We start from the raw sequence: 23,315 nt of genomic DNA on the forward strand, positions 1-23,315 counted from the left end.
TCAGAAGGCCTGCGCCTCTCCGTGCGTCCCACTGTGGCACTGGATACCGTGGTGGGGGTAACTTCAAACCCCAGCCTCCTCTACCCCTAGCTGGTTCCCAGAATCAGTGTTCAGCACTGGTCTAGTCAGGGCTTTGGTTATTCACCAATACCCATCCCCTGCATTCACTTCTTTTTTCTTAAGTGACATTTAATAATTGTACATATTTGTGAGGTACATAGTGGTGTTTCGATACATATAATGTATAGTGATCAGAGTAGGGTAATTAGTGTATCCATCATCTCAACATTTATCATTTCTTTGTGTTAGGAGTGTTCTAGCTACTTGAAACTATGTGATACATTATTGTTAGCTATAATCATCCTATAGTGGTATATAGAACTTAGAACTTATTCCTCTGATTTAGCTGTAACCACCTCTTTTTTTCAAGAGGAAAATGTATTATGAAATGGGAGAGAAGGGCTTCTTGATTGGAAACGAACACACTGCTGCAGGCTTCTGCCCTGCCTGGCACGGCTGTGCTCACGCTGCCCGGGCACTTAGTGGTCAGAGGGCGTGTGCTGGACGGTTTCCAGCCTTTTCCAGCCGCCACAGGCCATGTCCTGTGAAGGCTGGTCCCAGGACCAGTGTAAGAATGTTCTCCCCCATCAGTGTCTGTCTACACTGGTACTTGCAGTGCTCTTGTTTTGTTTTCTCCTTCCTGTCACAGAGACAGAGATACTGTTATGCTTCGCAGCAACATGCGTGTGTGTGCACACGTATTCATTCATTCATTTTAGGAGCAGGCATTCACACATGAAAGAAATAAGATTGGTGGTAGCATTTTAGGATCAGTGGGTCTAGGGAGGGTGTTTGTGGGTGTTTCTCACACCCACAAATCCATTTGGGAGTTAACTACCCCCTTCCCTAATAGGATGCCGGCCTTGAGGGAAGTGTTGATCATATTTCTACAGCCTCATAGTAATAAAGCCAAGGTCTGTATAACATGGTCTCAGCATACTTTTAAAGCAGAACTCCTCTTTAGTAGGTTGAATCCAGTTCTACTTATCCCCATTTTAATATTGAAAGAAACAAGGTCCGGAGACCAAGCTTCTGAGCAGACCCAGAGTGAGTCTAGGGGCAGAATTCAGTGCCTGGTGGCTTCCTGACCAGTTGCCCTTCTCAGAAGCAGTGGGGCAAGTTTGAGGATGTCAGGTATTGCCTTTCAGAGGTACCAGGGTTCTTGGTGGCAGCCCAGGGAACTTGAGCGCAGAGGTGGATCTGATGCAGTGTCTCAGGGTGATGCGAAGGGGAGCAATAACTGGGCTCACCTGCAGACGCATGGCAGGCCCGGCCTCGGCAGCTGCTGCAGGGGGCTCAGTGTGGCTGTGAAGCCCACAAGAGCCTCCTGAAAGAGCTCCGATTCACCCAGGTGTATGGGAAGGACTTCCTTTTACTTTTTCAAACAACCTATGAAAGACCTCGTCCTTGGCCCATCACGGTCCCTTCCTAAAAATCTGGACGAAAGTCCCTGAACTTACGAAGCAGTTTTCTTTATGCTGGCCATGCACTGCAGATACAGCAGAATTCTTTGTGAGCCACATCCAGTGTCTCTCATGGTAAAAACCTAAGCAGGAAGGAACTGATGGTGGCTGTTGTGGCTGTTCATTTCCTATAACATTCATTGAAAGAGCATTTAGTATTGAAAAGCAACTTTTTTTCTGTGTTTTATACCAGAATTAAGAAAATATTTTTGGCTGGGCATGGTGGCTCACACCTGTAATCCTAACACATTTGGGGAGGGTGAGGCGAACTCCTTACTTGAGGCCAAGGAGTTCGAGACCAGCCTGAGCAAGATAGCAAGATACCTTCTCTACAAAAAACAAGAAAATTAGCTGGGCATGGTGACATGTGCCTGTAGTACTAGCCGCTTGGAAGGCTGAGGCAGGAGGATCACTTGAGCCCAAGAGTTTAAGGTTGCAATGAGCTATGATGATGCCACTGCACTCCAGCCTGGGTAACAGAGCCAAACCGTGTCTCAAAAAAAAAAAAAAAAATCCACATTCATCTCTCTTCCCACCATCCTTGTATATTATATAACATTAAAATAATTTACATTTATACATCATTAGGAACACATAACTCGCTAACATACAGGTCAATAAACTTTTCGCACATATTCTCGGCACTCTGTTAGTGCCCTCCTGCTGGCCCTTGTGTGGTCCCCGAATGGTGTAGAATGCCTGCCTTATTTGGTAGCACCCCAATCCAGAGTCACATCTGCATTCTCAGGCAATGTGTAAGGCGCCACGCAGGACTGCAGCCTTGGGTACCTGGATTTGGATCGTATCCTTGTTGCCTCCTTTTCACTCGGCACTTGTGTTCCACAGATGGCCCAGCAGCGTACCCCATCCCGGTGCAGAACATCAAGCCTCTGCTCACTGTCAGCTTCACCTCGGGAGACATCAGCTTAATGAACAACTACGATGACTTGTCACCCACTGTCATCCGCTCAGGGCTGAAAGGTACGGAACGCTGCACACGCCCATCCCCACAGAGCAGCCCTGTGCATGTTTACCTTCCAGGTGGCGTCATACACCCAATACTTATTAATTTCTGTCCTCTACAGTGACCCTTCCTGGGCTTAATGGAGTCCGTTAACTAAGGTCACTTCCCCTTAGCTCCTCTGCTTCTCTGACAAGTCGACACCTAGTCTTATCTTGAGGAGGGATTCCTGACATGCAGTTTTCATCTTACCCTGCTCTTCTCCTCACTATGACAAGAATGATGCTCTGTCAGGTGTACAGGTGTGTTTGCATCTGGCTTGCACTGTGTCTGCACGATAACCGGACTGCAGCACCTGCCGTTCCTGAGGCAGCAGATGGTACACAGGACGTCATTTGCGCAGAAGCCCCTATAATTTTAAGAATCTGGCAGGCTCATTAAAGAACTGATCATTGTGCAATGAAATTACCTTGAAAGACCTGTGGAGGTTCCACCGTCGCCAGACTGAGGCACTGATGTGGAGGGCGGCAGTCAAGCACTGGTACCTTCCTGATAGGTGTTAGGAAGTGTTGTTATCTCAGAATAAAATCAGTGGACGTAGACATTCACGATGTTCTGAATTTTGCAGTTAAGGAGTACTACTAATGTTGTGACCCTGGTGACTTCTTTGGAAAAACAAGTTGTCTCTTCAGAACTGAATTGTGCAATGTAGAAAAGTTTAAAAATTCACGTCCTAGGCTGCCTCTAGGAAATTCACGTCCTAGGCTTCCTTACTGTAATCTGCATGGCGTGGAGGACAAGCTGGCATCTTTGGTACAACTGGTTGCTGTTGTTCCAAGCTGGCCATCAGTCTAGAGAGCCACTGCCATGGGTTACTCCTGCTGGTCTGAATTATTCGGGAATGACCAGATGTAAAGAATCGAGTCCATCTATCTAACTGGTGGTTGGCAGGAATCATAGCTGCCCTATACCCCACAAGCACTTATTAATTCTATTTAAAATTATGGAGTATTTTTAGAAGCAAATTATACTCCCTCTTTTGGGTATCCCATTCTACTGTTTCAGAACTGTAATTGTAAGGGATTATTTAGTCTCTAAACTCCTGAGGGACGTGATCTATGTAGAAGAAGTCCTTCTTTATACGACAAATAGGCCCCAGTAGGAACTGAGCAAGTATTTTTAGTGATAATGATGAACTTAAATTCCTTGTGCTTTTCTGTAAATTCTTTTCTAGATGTTCTGTTTTTCATGGAGCTAAAGTACAAGGATGATCATCATAAAGTCTCTCATGTATTTACTAATTTAGGCTCTACTTCTTTTCTTCAAAATTCCATTTTCAAACCTTAATCAAGTTTATTAATGTTTTTGAGAACCTGCCTCTAGTTTTGAAATCCTGAACTTTGGTTCTCTGCCAAATATCTGGTCCAGGCTGAAAATAATATAATTACCACTCAGTTCCTTTTTATTCTTTACTGGGTGAATTTTTCTAAGTTTTCACTGTCTTGCTTATGGAAACTGTATTTTTCTCTCCTTGAATGTATCATTTGTACTATGCCTACCAAATCAGGTTGTATTGGAGCAAGCACTTCTAGCACGTTCCAACCACATGTGCAGGATGGGAACAGGAACGCATGAGAGGTACATGGGGGAGGGGACCCAAAGTAGCTGTTCCAAATGTGAAATTTTTTTCGTTGAGGTTTATTCTAAAGATACAAGCAAATTTAGCATTCTAGTCATTACCTAACTAGAAGCCTAGATCTAATCTAAAAACTTTAATCATTTAAGGGGGGACAGGGTTTTGTACCATGTATTCCTAGTTTCAGAAAGTTAGATTAAAATGAAACGAACTGGGTGCCATCCAACAGGTGCTGTAGGAGCAAAGGAAAAGCTTCCCTTCCATCCTCTCTGAAGGCTCCCTGAAGCGACTGACACTTGACTGATTAAAAGGAGAAGAGATATATAAATTTATTAACATGTGTAAGCACTGGAGCCATATAAAATATGAGACTCACAGGCCAGATGGTTAAAGCTTATATACCCTTTTCATAGGGGAGAGGGAAATGAGGGTGGAGGGAGTAGGCAATTGTGATGTGTAGTAAGTGATTTTTAGGGGAAATGAGTGGACCCAGGAGGCAGACATTAGGATTCCCTTAGGAAACTGAATGGGACTGGCAAGTTTTGGGACGGTGGGGGGCAGAACTGCACTGTGAACAAGACTGGTCTGGTTATGTAGAGACAGTCTCCCAGGCAATCTCCTGGAGCTGCCCTCAGAACAGATGAAAAGTCTACCTGGAGTGGTTAAATCTTTCCTGGTTATTTGATGAGTTTCCTAGGGAGGGAAGTCTTAAGACAATTGCATTTCTTTTGGAAAGAAATTTCCTTAGATAAGGAAATTCCAGAGAGAATTTCTCCCTGTGCTAGGAAAATAAGGGAGAAATAAGAGAAGATTAGAAAGTCTTTGGTTCTAAGGCAGCTTCTAAGGCCTTTCAGTTTCTTTTAATTCAGAGTGCTCAGCATGCCAGAGCATCGTACTTGGGGTTCTCATTCTCTGTGTCCCAACAGTGATGTATGTAGGCAATTTCTCTTTTCTGTCTTGGTATCAGAATATTTTAAGGACTCAGTTTTACATGTGGTATGAACAACAATATTTTTTTTGTTTTTGTAATTTATTCTTTATCTGCTACCTATGAACTATGTTAGTGAATGCCGGGAAGAGATAAACAGAATGCTGTCACTGTTGGCATACAGGGTCATCTGCTCTGTTACAGACAGGTCAGTCACTCGTCTCCTAGGTGGACTGACAAGGTCTCAGATCCGTTTGGTTTTTCTCTGGTGCTGTCTCAAAGGAAAATCATCAAAGAACTTTTCCAAGGAAGAAAGGTGACTCATGAGATTCTTTTGTTTATCTCCAACATGTAATTTATGTCATGTGCAAGAGAACTTAGAATCCCAAATAGCTCCTAGTCCCGTGACCAGCCCTCTTCTGCATCGGCAGACGCTTCCATTTCACTGCACATCTGTATGTGGGGCCGGGGCCAGGCTGGTGGGGTCTGATTTTGCTTTGCGGTGTTGGCTGAAGAATTTCTGCCGTGGATAAAAGTCTGCTGAGTAACTCCACTTTGAGGACTTCGGTCCATCACGCAATAAGTACTGAATTAATTCACTTTACTTGGGATTTTTATCCTTTGTTGTGACTTTGGCCCTTCCTTGAGGAAAACAATTCAGTCATGAGTCCAGACATTCCCTCACCAAGCCAGTTGTGTCTCGGTGGCAGAGCGGACCTGAGAGGCACTTCTCATTTCCTCCTGCACTCAAACCCCGTGGGCTTTGTTGGTTTTCTTAATTTTTTTTCAGAATTACTCTCTTTTTATCATTGAGCACACTAAGAAAATCAAGGAATTTTTGAGGTGGGGTGGTTTCAGCTCACGTTGTTGTCTGCTCCTGCGGCTGGCCTGATACCAACTTGTCACCATCGTCCTCGCTGAGCACATGCCCTTCTTTTCAGACCTTTCTGTGCTCACTAAAGACACACTGCTTTTTTTATAATATATATCTTATATATATATTTTTACATGTATATATTTATAATATACATAGGTTCATTAAAATAACATAAGCTATTGATTGACCATACAGTTGTTCTTTTCAGACGCGCTTCTTAAAGAAAAAAAATTTGCCTGTTATTTTACCATCACACATTTTGCTAATTAATTTGTTTCTCTCTCCCCCACATACACGTGTGTACACACACACACATACACACACACATACACACACACGAGTACCTAATGAATAATGAAAAGGTAAATCATTGACATGGTAACCTAAGGGACAGGGAACCGTTTGCTGCAATATCTGTGGTATTTGATGAGAGCAACACTTTTTTTCTATTAAAACTTGGCTGCATCTTTTTGACCCAGCACTAATACCACACAAGTGGCTTCTTGTTAACACAATAGAACCAAATTTTAATTATCTCTGACTATAAATGACTTTCCAGGCTTTTACCAAAAAAGACCCTTAAGACTGTCTGGCTGAAGTAGAATAGTGTACATCTGCTGATTTTCTTTGTGTAAAATATACAACAGGCCAAAACCCCAAACATACCCCAAAATCATTGAGAAAAATAGGTGCTTCAGGAGAATGGGATGCCTTCTCTGCTTTGGACCTCCCTGTCTCCCTGCATGGGAAGCGACAGAGACTCCACGCCAAGAGCTTCAGGAAAGGTGGAAGGAGGGCTGCTGAACAGAGCATTAGTTGGTTCCTTTTAGGTTGTATTCTAGAACAAATTGTTAGAGACTCAAACGTATAAAATTATTACTGAAACCTTGGGCAGAGATATTGGTGATTATTTTCTAAAATAAGACAGACATAGTTTATAAAACATTTCTGAAATGGAAAAATTCTGTCCTGACCATAGCAAGGCTTTTATGTCCTTCCTTTCTTCATCATAGTAACATCTAGAAATTGAGTGTATGTTTGCTTTTACTTTCATTTTTCCATCATTTATGAGAATTTTAATCTCCAACCCTAGGAATTCAGCTCCTGGAGAGTACTCGCGTTGACATTGAACAGTTCAAGGTTGTTCTTTCTCAGTCCCACTCCTGAAGTCTTTGTGTCAGGGTTTTAGGCGATAGCCTGTTTCCCTGGTGACTGGTGTGCCATCCTGTGATCAGGGCTGGTTATGCTAAACCTCAGAGGAGCCCACATCTATTACTGTATCCCTTGATGCTGCTAACTCTGTAAACATCAGAACAAGAAATGGCATTATTTGTATGGAATTTATTCTTTTTTAGAAGAGTAAGACTTGCCTTTGCAGATGACAGCTGTCTCAGTATAACTGCAACTGCATTAGAGAAGTCTCAGAGAGTTTGCTCATAAATATTTTGTCTCATTCTTACCTGTCTAGTAAATAGAGCCCCCCGAGTGCCCAGGGTTTACTTGATCTGTCCCTGTCTACCTAGTGATACAATTCAAAGAATTTTATTTTGAAAATAAATAAAAGAGGTCGGGCGCGGTGGCTCACACCTATAATCCTAGCACTCTGGGAGGCCAAGGCGGGAGGATCACTCAAGTTCAGGAGTTTGAGACCAGCCTGAGCAAGAGTGAGACCCCGTCTCTACTAAAAAATAGAAAGAAATTAGCTGTACAACTAAAAATATGTAGAAAAAATTAGCTAGCTGTGTGGCGCATGCCTGTAGTCCCAGCTACTCGGGAGGCTGAGGCAGGAGGATCGCTTGAGCCCAGGAGTTTGAGGTTGCTGTGAGCTAGGCTGATGCCACGGCACTCTAGCCCAGGCAGCAGAGTGAGATTCTGTCTCAAAAAAATAAAAACTAAAAAAAATAAAAGAATGGTACAGTTATTGACTCACCCACTAACCAGAGCAGGTCAGATGAGGAGCCTGGGCATTAGTGCTGTCATCTTTATTTCTGCAACATGACAGTGATGTTTCTGTCTTAAGAAACCTTAGCCTCTGGCATATTTGTCACCTCTTTGCATGTTGATGTTAGTTGCTTCTCCTTTAGGTTTCCTTGTGTACCCAGAGCTGCTGTCAGAGAGGTCATTCAGTCTCATGATCATGACCAGGTTTTCCTCAAGGTGCATCTAGGCACTGAGTGTCTGGCACAGTTAGTATATGCACACATCCTCTAGCTTTCCCTCTTGTCTTTACAGAAATACTCACCAGGATATTTACTTAATTCTTTTATATGAGTTTTCATTTCCTGGTTTGTGCTTAACTTTATTCATATCCCTTTATTAGAAAAAACGGGGGTGGGGGAGGGGACCTTTTATTGAAGCTTTTACTATTCCAGATTGCTGGAGGTATTTCCATTTTGTGTTTGTCTGTAGTTGCTTTGGCTCAGCCCTCTTTGTCCCCTGAGCTTCTGCTCTGTGGCTAACTTTATGAGCAAGTTCTACAGAAGACCCTCTTGCCCCAGGGAATATGCTCCAGTTTTCAAGGGAAATCAAAGAACACCAGTGACCTCTGAATGTACTGACGGTAGCATCAGAATCATGACCGCACATGAATAAGAGGGATGTTGTGGTCACTTGTGACGTGATGAAGCTCGGGAGCTGGTGAATTCTGGCCCTGGCTCTCAAATCTGTGCCCGTCACGGCAGAGCGTTTTCTCTAAAGTCCCTCCAGCTGCTCTGCGAAACGGGCCACTTTAGCTCTAGATTTCAGAGATCTGTGTATAAACCAGATTATGGTTTTAGGGTCCTGAGGGAGAAAAAAAAATATGCCATGAATCTTATTGGTACTAAGAGCTTCTTTTGACCAGCAAGAAATAAATAAAGCTCACATGGAGATAAGATAAACCATTTAATAGCCTTGTCTTCTAGGCACTGAGTGGCTTGTGAATGGGCATTGACTCTCTATGTGGAAATTCCTTTAACAATACTGCCACCCAGCAGGAGTATTTTTCTTCTTTTCTAAGCCCCCACAAGGTCATCAAATGTCAAATAACAGTTAGGCCCTCATGTGCATGTCTGTCCCTTATCGGAGCGTATCTTCCCAGTGGTGTGCAGAGATCAAATGAATGTAAACTTAGGCTTTGCTTTTGATTTACTTTTTACTCCTAGCATTTATAAATTATCTGAATCATATCTGGGAGTGCAGGACACAGCAGTGGAACAAGCACTTATATCATGTATAGTCATAGGTTTTATTATTTTGCTTTCTCTAAAAATAAGTTGTACAAGTCTCATTATGGAAGTGCTGGTATTGGAGATAGATATTTAACATGCCAGTTTTATTATATCTAAGTTTCTGCTTGATTTAGTTATGTTTCAGGGGAGCTGCAATCCCCCATTTATGTAATGAACACCTGTTTTTAATAGAGTCTATATTGTCTTTAGAGAAATAGGTCCTTATTTCCTTCAGAGAAAGGGAAAGAGCCACTGTTGTATTTGCTTAGAGTCTCTATGTTTTAAACTACTGAAAACGAACTAATAACCTTGCTGAGTAATGGTGGAGAGAGTGCCATGTCCTTGTGCTAACCATTTCTTCTTTGGGATTTCAGAGGTAGTGGCCCAGTGGTGCACGCAGGGGGACTTACTGGCAGTCGCTGGGATGGAACGGCAGGCCCAGCTTGGTGAGCTTGCCAACGGTCCCCTTCTGAAGAGTGCCATGGTCAAGTTCTACAATGTTCGTGGGGAGCACATCTTCACACTGGACACACTTGTGCAGGTGAGCACATCCTAAGACACACCTGTGCAGGTGAGCATGTTCCTAAGACACACTTGCGCAGGTGAGCATGTTCCTAAGAAATAGGTACATTTTCATCACAGCCTGCTTTCAAGAAATGACACTATTGTGCTGGTACCCACCCTCCCTGCCAGTTTCTGTTAAATACTCATGAATAGATTATACTTATTGTAATTTTCTTTGACAAATTTTAATCTTTTTTTTTTTTTTTTACCTCAATTGTGGTGTGCAAACCAGGAGGAATGAGGGGAGAAGCAGTTTTTGCTTTTTAACCAGAATGCTTTATTCCATTTCCCAGTCAAGTGAGTGGATAGTGAATAAGCAGAATAAGCTGATGTTGATCTTCAGTCAGGAGTAGAAACCAGAAACTTTGAGAAGTGAGTGCTGAATCTTCATGTATTCACTTATAGGGGAGGAAAAATAATTTTCCCCACTACCCTTTGTGAGTTCTCAGCTGAGCTTCCCTGTAACAAAAAACAGATTAACAAGAGAAAAACAAAAATGGAAATTTAATAACATGTACACCTCCTGTATACATGGGAGTTAACCCAGAAAAATGAGTAAATCTGTAGAGAGCATCTCAAAAGCTTGTCTTAGACTTCAGGCTTAAATACTTTGCTGAAACACAGAAAGAAAGGTGTGGCAAAAGGCCTAGTTTAGAGAAATCTCATAAAACATGGGTGAGGTTTGTTCTGCAGATTGAAGCCCATGCCTGCTCCTTTGATTAAGAGTCTCCAGGCAATTCAGTCATCCTTCTCTACCTGGTGCAGAGATGGAAACACGCTTGCAAATGCAGATTTCCTTTATAGACATAAATTTCTCTTACAAAAGCATAACTTTTCAGAGCTTACCCTATGTCTGCAGTTTCTCGAAATAACCAGCTCACAATTATCCGTATGCCTAGGAGGCATATTTGGTGTGGCTTATTCTGGTCCCCTACAGTCATATTTTGGGCTGCCATATCCTGAATCCATCACACTCTGATTTTATGTTTGTTATGCCAGTGATGTACTTTACATTTTAACTAAATTATTATTAAACAATACGTTTAAAAAAAAAGCTTAAAAATCTTTAAGAAAGTATGCACAGGTGGGCCCCTTTCTATTTTTTTTTATTTCCCAAAAGTCTTTAGACCAGTCCATTTCTGGGTCAGTTGTAGTGGAGGGTGAAATTCTCAGCAGGGTGGAACAGAGACAGGTCTGGGAGGGAGTTGACAACTGGTGGAGGTGTTAACAAGCAAGAATCTTCTTATGGCCTAACCTCACGCAGTTCACCAGAGAGGCAGGTATGCCAGATTTGGGGAAACTTGTAATTAGATGAAGGCACTAATTATTTAAATATTCTTTTAATTGTGGTAAAATACACATAACATAAAATTCATCATCTCAACTATTTTTAAGTGTACAGTTCAGCAGTATTAAGTATATTTGTCAACCTTAAATAATGAGATTCTAAAATATTACATACAGAGTTGCTAACAGAAAAAACCCAAACTCTACAAAATTAAAGAGTTTATTCTGAACCAAATATTGAGTGACCAATGGCCTGGGGAGCCACATCCAAGAAGCCTTGAGTAGCTGGTCCCGAGGGGCTGGGGTTACAGTTGATTTTATACATTTTAGGGAGACAGGAATTGCAGGTAAAATCATACATCAATACATAGAAAGTATACATTGATTTGGCCCAGAAAGATGGGACATCTGAAAGCAGGAGCTTTTGGGTTATAGGTGGGTCCAGAGATTCTTTGATTTGTAATTGGCTAAAGAAATAAAGCTTTGTCTAAAGACTTAGAGTCAGTAGAAAGGAATGCTTGAGTTAAGATAAGGGGGTCGGTTAATCAGAGCAAGCCACAATATACTCAAAGTGATCTGTTAAGCAAATTGGTGGCCTGTAGGTGTGATTTCACCTTTGTTTTGCCTGGCCTTGGGTCCAGTTTGCAATTAATATAAACGCCAAAAGGGAAGAGTAAGGGAATGGTTCAACCTCCCTTCCCTTCATGGGTGGGAGCTCAGTTTTAAGGTTTTTCTGAGGTCCCCTTTGCCAGTGGGGGCTTTGTTCAGTTGTAGGGGTTGGGGGGACCTTAGGATTTTAGTTTATTGAGATTTTTGAGCACAAAACTTGAGGATGACCATCTGGGAGACACTGACTCCAAACGAATGGGGTCAGCATTCCAAAATGGAGAAGTTAAGATTTCACTTCCATAGACAGAGACAGAGAAACTGTAGCAGGATTACACCATTTGCCTTATGAGACTAGTGCATATATTACAATGATTTGATTAGTTACAGAATGCTACATTCCAAGGAAGATTACGTGACTACTCTATGAAGAGGGGCAGTGATCTGAGGGGGCCTTATTCTGGCATCATTTGATCTTAATTACTTACGGGGGGAAAAGGCAGAAGTTGCAGCTGCACGCCACGACTCAGGCTGCATAGCCACGTTCCTCTCAAGGCTCAGAATAATTTAAATTTCTAACAGCTTTAGGTTTGAATTATTTCAAGTTTGAATTATTTAATTTCATATATTATTGTGCAACCAATCTTTCTTATAAGTTCAACCAGAACTTTTACATATTGCAAAACTAAAACTCTGTAGCCATTATACAATGACTGCCTGTTTCCCTCCTCCCTAGTCCATGGCAACTACCATTCTACTATCTTTTTCTAGGAGTTTATGTCTACCAACCTTATATAAGTGAAATTATACAATATTTATCTTTCTGTGGCTGGCTTATTTCATTAGCCTAATTTCCTCAAGGTTCATACATATTGTAGCATGTCTCAGAATTTTTTTCTTTGTAAGGCTGAAAAATATTTCCTTGTATGTATATACCACATTTCATTTACCCATTCATTCTTTGATGGACGTTTAGTTTCCTTCCATCTTTTGGCTGTTGTGAATAAAACTGCTATGGACATGGGTGTACAGATATCTCTTTGAGACCCTGCTTTTAATTCTTTTGGATATGTACCCAGAAGTGGAACTGCTAGATCATATGGTAATTCTATTTTTAATTTTGTGAGGAACTGCCATGCTCTTTTGCATAGCATCTGCACCATTTTACATTCTCACCAACATGGCACAAGGATTCTAGTTTCTCCATGTCCTCACTAACACTTGCTATTTTCTGTGGTCTTTTTCCTAGTAACCATGCTGTTGGGTGTGAAGTGGTATCTCATTATGGTTTTGATCTGCCTTTTCCTTAAGATTAGTGATGTTGAGCACCTCCTCATAGGCTTAATGGCCATTTGCTTATCTTTGGAGAATTGTCTATTCAAGTCCTTTGCCCATTTTTTAATCAGCTTATTTGTTTTTTGTGTTACGTTATAAGATTTAAATAGATCTTTTGATAGTGTAATATCTTCTTGGCCAAGTAAGTGTATTCGTTCACTCATTTAAGCATTCAGCACACATATTTTGAGGGGCTACTGTGTGGCTGACACTGAGCTTTAAGCACTGATATTTTGGAGCTAAACAAGGAAGACACAATCCATGCCATGCCTCTTGGCAACTCATAAGCTAGTTAAGGAAGACAGACAAGTAATTATAAAGGAATGCTTTAAATTTTGAAGTAGAACATTTACCTGGTGCTGTGATAACTTGGGGGAAAGAAGTCTTACACCTGCTATTCGTGGGTATTTTTTCGGCTCTGCCTGGTCTCTCCTCTGATCTCACTCAGCATTCCTCAAGCAATTTCAACCACTCCTACCGTTTTAATTATTATCTTCCTAAAGGTCTGAAGTCTAGGAAAGAGACCTGTGTAGATCCAACTGTCTAATTGACAAACCCATTAATCATCTCATAAGCCTTATAAATTCAACATGCTCAAATCTCAGAGTATTCCACCTTGAAAATATGCTCCTCGTCCAGGTTGTGGCCCATCTATCTGTCAGCTGTTCAACCAGAAGCCACAGTCAGCCATGACTCTTTTTCTGGTCCATTTCTTTATCCACAGAATCCCAGTGGGTATTTTTACCTCCCAAATATCTCAGTGTCTACATCCTTTTGTCTACATTAGCCACCACCTTAGTCCAAGCCACCCTCATCTCACCTGCAGTATTTGAGCCACACCTTTCCCTTCCAAACTATTCTTTCACTTTGCAGCCCCAGTCATTTTGTAAAATCACAAGTAAGATTAGTAGCTTCTTACAGCCCATAGGATAAAGTCAAAAAATCTATTGATCCTTAAAGGGACCACCATAAGCTGGCCCTCCATCCTCTGTAGAATTAGCTCTCACTACTCCATCCTCCTCTGACCCTGCCATTCTGGACTTTTCTCTTCCTCAGTTTTACCAGATGCCTACTCTTCCAGGCTTTGCACCATGCTTATAACAGTATCTGGCTCATGGTAGACTCTTGGCAAATACTGGTTGAATTAATTAATGAGCCTTAGGATTGCCCATCTTACGCCTGTGCATTGCTCAGCGAGTTATGTAATTCCCAGGGATCACATAACTTAAAATTATTTGCTATTTGTTTCTCTTGGCTTCTTTAGCTACTGGCAATCATAGCATGATTTCTTAAAAAAGAAAAAAACTAATAAAAAATTACTTTTAGAAATAGAATATAGTTTGACTACAGCATGGGTTATATGAAGGGCAATAACAGGAAATAAGGCTAGAAAAGTGCTTTAGGACCAAATGTATCAGTTCTCGAATGTGTGGCTGTCTCAGTCTGTTTGGGCTGCTGTAATAAAATACCTTAAACTAGGTGAGTTAGAAATAATAGAAATTTATTTCTCATAGTTCTAGAGGCTGGGAAGTCCAAGATGAAGGCTCTGGTAGATTTAGTGTCAGGTGAGTATCACTGACTGTGTTCCATCGATAGCACCTTGTTCTTTCATCCTCACAAGGTGTAAGGGGGAAAAGTGGAGAGGCACTTCCCTTTCAATCTCTTTTATAAGGGCACCAATCCCATTCTTGAGGGTGGAACCCTCATGACTTAGTCACTTCCCAAAAGGCTCCACCTTAAGACCACCACAATGGGGGTTAGGTTTCAACAAGAACTTTCAGAGCATAGCACTAGGCAAGATGTTTAGACATCATGCGAGCAAGGGAGAGGCAAGGCAGGCCTTTGGGAAGACTGATCCAGCAGTGTTGCCATAATTCCAGCCTGAAAGAGTGAGGAAGGCAAACTGGACAGTGAAAATAGAGTGGAGGAGACAGGATCAGAGCTATGATGGGGATTTGGCTGCTTGATGCCCAGGAGAAGGTTGCCAGTGGCAGTAAAAGCAGACGATTTTAGTTACGGGTCCCAGCCACACGTCTGGGTGGGGAAGACAGTAGGAGATGTGGGACTGGAACTTAGGCAAGAGATTGGATGGAAGATCAAGATTTGGAATCGTTTGCTTAGAGGCCATAGTTGGAGAAATGAAACTGTATTAAATGCTGAGGGAATGACTAGAGAGAAAGGAGACACCAGCAAAGGGCCAGGCATGAAACTTTGGATGGTAGAGTAATAGCCTTCACTTAGTACGCAGCAAAAGGAAGAAGGAGCTGGAAGAGGAACATTATAAAGAACTGTTAAAGGAAACATGTCAAGAAAGAGAACGACAGTTGGATGCAGACATGAATAATTGATTTGGAGGCGTAAAGCCAAAGAATGATCTCAGTAGAAGAATAGTGATGGGAGTCACATTGTAAAAGATTCATTCATTCAATCAGTCTGTATTGAGCCATGAGTGTTGCTCCGGATGCTGGAGGTGAAGCTGCAATAGCCAAGATCAAGACTCAGTGACAAAGCAGCTAGTAGAGAAGTTGAGGCAACACATACAAGTGACTTTGGACAGGGTGTGCGGAAGGCGATGAGAGGGTGGTAACCTGAGATGGAGAGACGGTGAGTATAAGCAAATAATAAGGCTTTGGGGCAAAAAAAGAAATAAGGAAGCAAAAGAATGAACAGCATGGAGCAAGGGCCCGGTGCAGGTTGGAAGTTGTGGGTTTGAGCATCGTGGGGAGGTTACTCAGGAAGAGAGATGCAGGAGGGAGAGATGGGAGAAAGAGATAGAGGATTTTTAGGGAAAGGCGGGAGCCAAAGCACACATTTTAGGACAATCTCTGTCTTCTCAGCCAACTAACGGCAGGATGGAAAGCACAGGGGAGACTTGGCATCCTTGCTGTGGGGCGCCATGCACAAGCCATTGGAGATACTAAGCTGAAACGGAGTCCCGGCTGGAGCTGGATGACATGATTTTAAAGAGAGAGTCAGTGCTATCCACACCTTCACTGCAATCCTAGAGTCAGAAGCAATACAGATTGCATAAAATTAGGAATTGGAAAGGTTAGTGTAGCAGAAAGACTCCAAAAGTGGAAGAAACCTAGGGAACTGCTGAGGATATTACGGAAATGGGCGGCCATACAGTCTGGCTGGCTAGATACTCCATGACCTGAGGCTGGGAAGCGTGAAGTCATGAAGAGATGTGTTTAAGAGGAAGTGATAAAAACAGAATGGGAAGTTGTAGTTGGATAGGAATTTTAAATTCCTATTTTAAAAGTGAAGTTGTTCTAAATGAGCCTGGGAAAGAGCTGGAGTTGAATAGAGTTGAGGCCATTAGTATGAGGCCAGGGTATATGGCAAAATAAGCATAGATATTAGAGTCCCTGTGGATTTGGGATTGAAGGGGAGATTACCTTGATTACAGTCATGGCCCCACTGCTGTGCATTGCCTGGAACATAGTAGGTGCCAAGTTAATACTTTTTGGTGAGTTTCTGAGTGGACTGGTGTCAACATGGGCTTTCTTTAGTCTTTCTGTTGCCTGTTGGAGCCAGGCAGCCATGTGCCCTTCATGACCAGAGCTAGTGCTGGCATTCCATCTCTGGCCAACTGAATGGCAGGGAGGAGAGGATGGGAATTTTCAGCCCTTTCTGAGTTCATAAGGCTTTTGTGTTTATTAGAATATTTGTGAATTCAAGTGCTGAAACACACTCCAAGTACACTCAGCATCATCCATGATTGTCTGACTTAGGGTCCCCTTCCTTCCTGTGTCCTGTCCCCTCGGCAGAGAATGTCCTGCCCTGCTGTTTTAGCTCAGGAGATCCATCCTCCTCAATGCCAGCTCAGTCGCGCTTTTAAAACATCTGCCCAATAGATTGCAGCCCCTCTTCTCTGTGAACCCTTGGGGTTCATAATATCTCTGGCAAGTATTAGACTTTTCTATTTGTCTTACTTTCTTGAAGTCAGAGACCATGTTTCCTCCATTTTTCTGACCTTCACTGTGCCTAGAATGTAGTAGAGGGTTGATGGCCTTAACCATTGCAGACGTTCTCGTCAGTTACGCGTAAGACTGACACAGGCCTTGAATTTAAACGATTTGGGCTCAAGAGATAAGAGAGGGGCTTGACTGATCTTCCTTTGGGGAAAAATATCCATACAGTGTCTCAGCATTTTAATAAATTATTGATTCTTTTTTCATTTGAGAGTCCATTTCAACCATTGAAAAAATTGCCTCAGTAATATAAAGTCAAATAATGATGCCATTGAAAATCAGGTACAATATTAATTATATTTAGCACTAACTTAATTCTTATCTGTAATGATTCTAAAATCACATGTCATCTATGCTGTGCTATTCAAGGAGTCCAAAGGCAGGGACATTTTTATAGTGGAAGGAAGTTAGGCAATTTATTGGTCTGCTTATAAAAGGAACTAAATATAATTTAGATTGGATAATTTATTTCCAAGTTAATTAAATTGTAGGTTATCGCACACAAAGCCGTTGCCTGGTACAGACTTACAGCAGCATCAGCTTTAAAATTGATTCTCTTGATTTACTTGTAACAGCACTGCCTGTGGCTGAAGCTCTTAAAAGAAAATATACTATAATTTATTTTCCTTTCCGTCCTACATGTTGTAATTAAAAATGCGGTAACTTATCTCATTAGCTGTGCCTCTCTATATGTACTTGCATATTTGAAAATCTGCTAACAGATTTTGCGTTAACACTACTGACTAAAGTTTACAGGCTTCAGTAATTTGGGCCTGGGTTTTTTTGTTTTGTTTTATGGACTTCTGGCAGTAAAGGCAAGTTGCATGGAGGGAGAGTCACCCTATATTCTGTAAGGTTCGATTGTTGATATGCAATATTTCGGTAAAAAATTAGGAGAGAAGAAGGAGGAAGAAGATAGGTATGGGAATGGAAAAGTCGAATAAGTGATCACATTTATGGTCGTGGACTTCTATACTCTCGGAGGAGAATCCTATGGCAAAAATACTTCTGTGTCCTTTTGTTGAATAGCTCCCTGTTCTCATGAAGCTGCTGTGGTCGTGCTTTTCCCATTATTTGCTGTAAATAGATTAGAACATCCTGCATGGGTGTTACCTGCTTACAATATACAAGAATGGTTGTGTTTGTTTAAAACTGCGATTTGGCTTACTGAATCCTGAGCTAGCTTTTATTACTGTAACTTAGTTGGTGGCCAAATCATTATAACTGTCTGTGGCTCCAGCCAGCACAGTTTGATGGTGACAGATCACCTACATGGTCTGTTTTAAAGTGAACTGTTTTCGCACACGCATGCACAAACATGACACGTCCCCCCTCTGAGGTGCATTTCCTCTAAGACAGAGATCCCCATCTTTCTCAGAGGAGCTGCAGAAAGGAGGAACAAAGCATGGGAACGGGAGGCTGAGGGAACCCTCCAGCCTTCGTGGGAGTCTGACTGCCTGCGGCCAGGTAGTCAGTCCTCAGCCCGGCCCAGCCAGCTGGAACCTTGTGCTCCAGCTGCCTCACTTTCCCTGTCGGGGGCTGGCCGGCATAGTTGGTTTTGACCCTTTTGTTGTCTGTTGACTTAATCCTGCTTAAACAGCTTGTCCTTAATATGTAAAGGACATCTGCTTTTTGTTCCTCTTACATTTTTAGAGGGCCCAATTCAACTCACTGCTGTATACAAAAATAATAATACAGTGAGGAAGCTGCTCAGTTCCAATTTGAAAACTAAATAAGTGCCCTCAGCTTAGGCCTCTGTTCAGACTACGTCCTCGTACAGCCATCCCTACTCTCTTCTGCCTCAAGTGACCCCTGGCTCTTTCTCCAGCCTTCTACCTGGGGCTCTATTTTTATTTCATAGGATTTTCACTACCTGACATTATTAGATAGTCCCTGTCAAAGTTACTGAGATACAGTATCCCTTAACCAAAATGCTTGGGACCAGAGGTGTTTGGGATTTCAGATTTTCTTCACATTTTGAAATATTTGCAGTATACTGGGTGAGCATCCTACGTCCCTCATACCTAGCATGTATCTGGCACATTGTATACATTTAACAAATATTTATTGCATGATTGATTAGCACCTCAGTGGATGAGTAAATGGCTGGCTGGCGGCCTGGCCCAGCCTCGTGTGGTGGCAGGAGGTGATGTGCTGGCGTGAGGAGCTGGGACCGGGACTTGGCACATGTGTTCCCTGTCGTGGCAGCAGGCAAGTGAAGCAGAGCCCACGGCCTCTGTCCCTTCTCAGGGCGATGCTGGGAGCCACGCACCTCCAGACTGCACCGTGAGCGACGCGGCCTCTCCAGCGAGCCCTGGCTCCATCAGACCATTCACACATCTCCTGAAATGCGGCTCGGATTTAGACGTGCAAAATATATGAACCTCCTTACGCAAATTAAGATTTGAATGTCATCAACTTCACAGTTCTAGCCATTGGTTCTAAAAATAGTCATTGTGTGTGATTTGAGGAAAAGATTAAGTCCACAAACTTACAACTGAGTTTCTCCCTAGCGGACAGCAGCTGGTCGAACAAAAGCGTGAATCTGTGAGAGCTGCATCTGTGTTGGCCCTGTGCGTCCTGGGGTTCACTGGAACTGACGTTTGGTGTGTTTCTCTTCTGCCACAGCTCGTCCCAGCGGGTGGGGGTTCCCAGGCAGGAGGGATGCTCTGGGTGAGGTGTGTGGTCACGCAGGCAGTGCCCAGCATGGCTGCACCCAGAGGACAGAGGGACCGAAATTGACAATTGTGAGGCAGCTAAATCAAGACTAGCGTTAGCGAATGCCCCACACCCATGTCTGTGGGTGTGTGCAGCTGCCTCTGTTTGACTCTTATTCTTTCCGAAATGACAGTAGCGAGAGCCACATAGGCTGCAGTACCAGTAAACAGCACAAGAAAAAGTATCACCAACTGGAAATGCGATTTTAAAAAAGTAAGGGACTTTCTGTGGCCTTATGCAGACTTACAGGGCCCTGAGAGGTCATGGCCCTGCCGCCTGGCCTCTGACTAAACGGTCTCCATTTTCATAACCATTCATCTTCCCCACATCAGTGATAACTTTACCATCTTCATACAATGGGCCTTTTTGTTATCTGTCATTTCCTCCCCATTTTTCCAATACAGCTGTAAAAATTATTGTGGCAAAGTTACCAGCATTTATTTTGCTACTCTAACATCTTACGTGGACTATATACTATAAAAACTAAATCAAATCAGTGTATCCTCCTGCCAAATCAACTATCACTGACTTGGACAAGTGAGTGAGTGCTGCACCCCAGATTAATTATTATGAATTCCTGCTGGCGCTCTTGTCCTGCTCTTAGGAGAGAGGGGTTTCCTGGTAATGTTGCTCCAGATAATTATTCCTTTGAGACCCTGCAGGCGTCACTTCTCCAGGCTAAACAATTTCAGCTCTTTTCTCCTGGGTTCTAGTTTTCATTCCTTTAATCTTCCAGGTCCTCTCACCCCTCCTTGGCTGAGAATTCTGTCTGTGTCAGTGTGATGCCCGGTTTGAAGTAGCACCATCCCTCTCCTCTTCCATATATGCCACTCATGCTGCTCAGTGCTCGTCTGACAGCTCCACCTTGCTGATCACCTGTGGCTTCTTCTCTGCCATGATGAGTCGTCAGGTCATTATTCATTTGCCATGTGCAGCCCGTTTCTCCTCTTGTCTACTTGCTTTTTCTGTAGACAAGTTTGCTTTGTTTCTGAGTAAAATAGCCTTGACCAAATGGACAAGGGAGAATTTGGGCTCATTACTTTGTTACTGACAGATAGTTAAAATTTTCAGTGAGACATTACATATTCTCTAGGCTATTGTATCAATATTAGGACACTTCAGAGAGGCAGTGGCTTGTAGTAAGATAAGTACCATGGAGCTGGGGCTGGGGGGCAAGACCGCAGCTCTTCTGCCAGTTATTAGCTGTGCGGAGGCTACCTAGCCTCTCCTGGCCCCATGTGTTAAATGAGAATCATGATACCTGTGCGGTAGAGTTGAAAGGATCGAGTGAGGTATGTGAGGATATGTGAGCACTTAATGTGCTACTGGAATGTAGTAAGTTTTTCAGACATGGTTATTTTTGTCATGATGGGTGGTGATTATACATGTAAATGTCACAGATGATTTTCATCCAGTCTGAAAGTCTGCATAAGTGCTTTTAAGTTCTTGGTGCAAAGGTGTAAGAGACATACATACTTATAATGATAGTTTTATATAAAATATATCACCACCTGCTCTACAGAGGTAGTTACTATGAAAAGCAGAACTTGGAGGACGGAGGGCCAGGAGGATAAATCTGGAGCGTCTGCATTGTAACCACTGGCAGAGCAGGTAGCTGGGCTGAAGAGAAGCAGAAAATCAGAGGAAGGAAGTGTCTGGTGTTCTGTAGCCAGCTCGAACCAGTCAGGTTGTGCTGATTGAAACTGCTTTTCGTGACTTGAGCCCTGAGTTGTGAATATTATCTTAAGGGGCCCAGGGATAAAGGGGCAGCAGTGTACCTTTAGGATGAAGCGTGATTTGGCTACTAATAGAGCCTCTGTCCTAACCTTCACTCCGTGGGGTTAATGATACCAGAGAAATTTTTGTGTATATTTTTTAATGTGTTGGTCTGCCCTGTCTTCAGTGGTGATTATGCCCTGCCCTAAATTAACAGGCCCCTTCTATGGAGTCTGCCCTCTGTGTGGGTCACCTCATAAGGAGGCCCATCTTGGAAGTGTTCCAGAAGCCCCCAGACTTCATTGCAGACAAACACACGGTGCTCCTTGGGGGCTGTGGGCATCATCCCGTCTGGTGGCTGGCTGGCCGCACACAGTAGAAATGGAAGATGAGTTATCTTCAGCTTTGCACTTTGCTTTGAAGTTGAAACCAGGATTAGCTGACCCTAGAAGTTATTTTAAGGAAGTGTCTTCATGTGTTCCTTTTATCTGGATGTTTGTCACTAAAGTGTTGTAAAAATTCCCTTCCTATGTGTCATTTATATAAAAGATCTGTTATTCCCACTTCTGATCTTTGAAATCCCTCAAGACCTCATTAAATTAGTGCTCCATCTGCCTGGATCGGAATGAGCAAATGTTTCATTGCTTCTCCATCACAGCCCTTCACCTCTTCCTTTCTTCCTTGGCTAGATGACACCCCTGAGCTTTGGATTTTTTTTAGGACAAGAAGTTTCTAACTTGCATATTTGTATTTCAGCCTGCCTTTTCAAAGAAAATGATGACCACAACTCTAGTGAGGCCACCACAAAAACTGTGTTCCCCTCTCTCTCCCTTCCAGAGAGCTTTCAGTGGTCCTTCCCTGCCCCATCCGAGCCAAGGGTAGCTGAACGTCAAGTGACGTCATACCTCTGGGCTGTAGCCTGTGATGGGCCCAGAGGGACTGTGGCACCGTCATCTCCTTTAATCCTCACAGTGCCTCTGTTGGACTTAGGAGAAAAGTGGGAGGCTTCCAGGGGTTATGGACAGTCCCAGGTCACACAGCTGGCGACCCCAAGTCCAGTGTTGATTTGACTCTAAAATGCTGCCTGTCGGGACAGAAGGGAAGGGCCATCTTGTCCACCTTCTCACTGCCTCCCCAAGCTGTGGGGACCCACCACTGTGTAATTTGGGAATCCAGACACCCGGCACGCCAGTACGGAACATGGGTTACCCCAGGGTGATCGCCTTGCTAGTAAGAACATCATTCTGCAGAGCTAGGTCAGGTTTCATGGCACCAAATTAAATGAGATACTATGTGTAAAAGAGCACTATAGAACTACTTCAGTGCTTTATTTGTGCTTTGGCCTGGGGATCTAACTACTTTTTAATAAAAATACTGAATTTTCATAATATAGTATTTAACATTCTCTATTGTGCTTTAAAAACCAGTGTTCTCAAAACTGTCAGCTCACTTTATTTTGCTTACGGCAAGTGTGCGTTGTCCCGTTGTGCTCACCACAAAGAGCACGGCGTAAGGATTGCCTTCTCTTCACTCCCGGCAGCGCCCCATTATCTCCATCTGCTGGGGCCACCGGGACTCACGGCTTCTGATGGCATCAGGACCGGCCCTGTACGTGGTACGTGTGGAGCACCGGGTGTCCAGCCTGCAGCTGCTGTGCCAGCAGGCCATCGCCAGCACCCTGCGGGAGGACAAGGATGTCAGCAAGCTGGCCCTGCCACCCCGCCTCTGTTCCTACCTCTCCACCGCCTTCATCCCCACCATCAAGGTAAAACCCTGCAGCCCTCCCCTTCCTTCCCTCTCCTGGCTGGCTCCCCACTGCTCACCAGGAGGAGAGCAGAGACAGGACACAGGCAAGGGCTCCAGGGCAAGCACGGGAGTCCCATCTGCTTCTCAGCTAGAGCACTGCGGGACAGCCGTGTGTGGCTCTGCAGAGTCCCGCCACATTCTCCCACACCTGCAGTCTGCCCTGAGCATCACTGTC

At 43.2% G+C, this 23,315-nt stretch overlaps 1 protein-coding gene across 1 annotated transcript in view; it reads left to right on the forward strand.

Annotated features, from left to right (window-relative positions):
* Positions 1 to 23,315, forward strand: part of TULP4 (TUB like protein 4) — a 210,022-nt gene that overhangs the window by 159,676 nt on the left and 27,031 nt on the right. Inside the window, 3 exon segments of the mRNA XM_045544642.1 lie at positions 2,370 to 2,504; positions 9,509 to 9,675; positions 22,875 to 23,099. Of these exon segments, the coding sequence (XP_045400598.1) occupies positions 2,370 to 2,504; positions 9,509 to 9,675; positions 22,875 to 23,099 (527 nt within the window).

Source organism: Lemur catta, chromosome 2 (assembly GCF_020740605.2).
Source record: "Lemur catta isolate mLemCat1 chromosome 2, mLemCat1.pri, whole genome shotgun sequence".
NCBI classification, from domain to species: Eukaryota; Metazoa; Chordata; class Mammalia; order Primates; family Lemuridae; genus Lemur; species Lemur catta.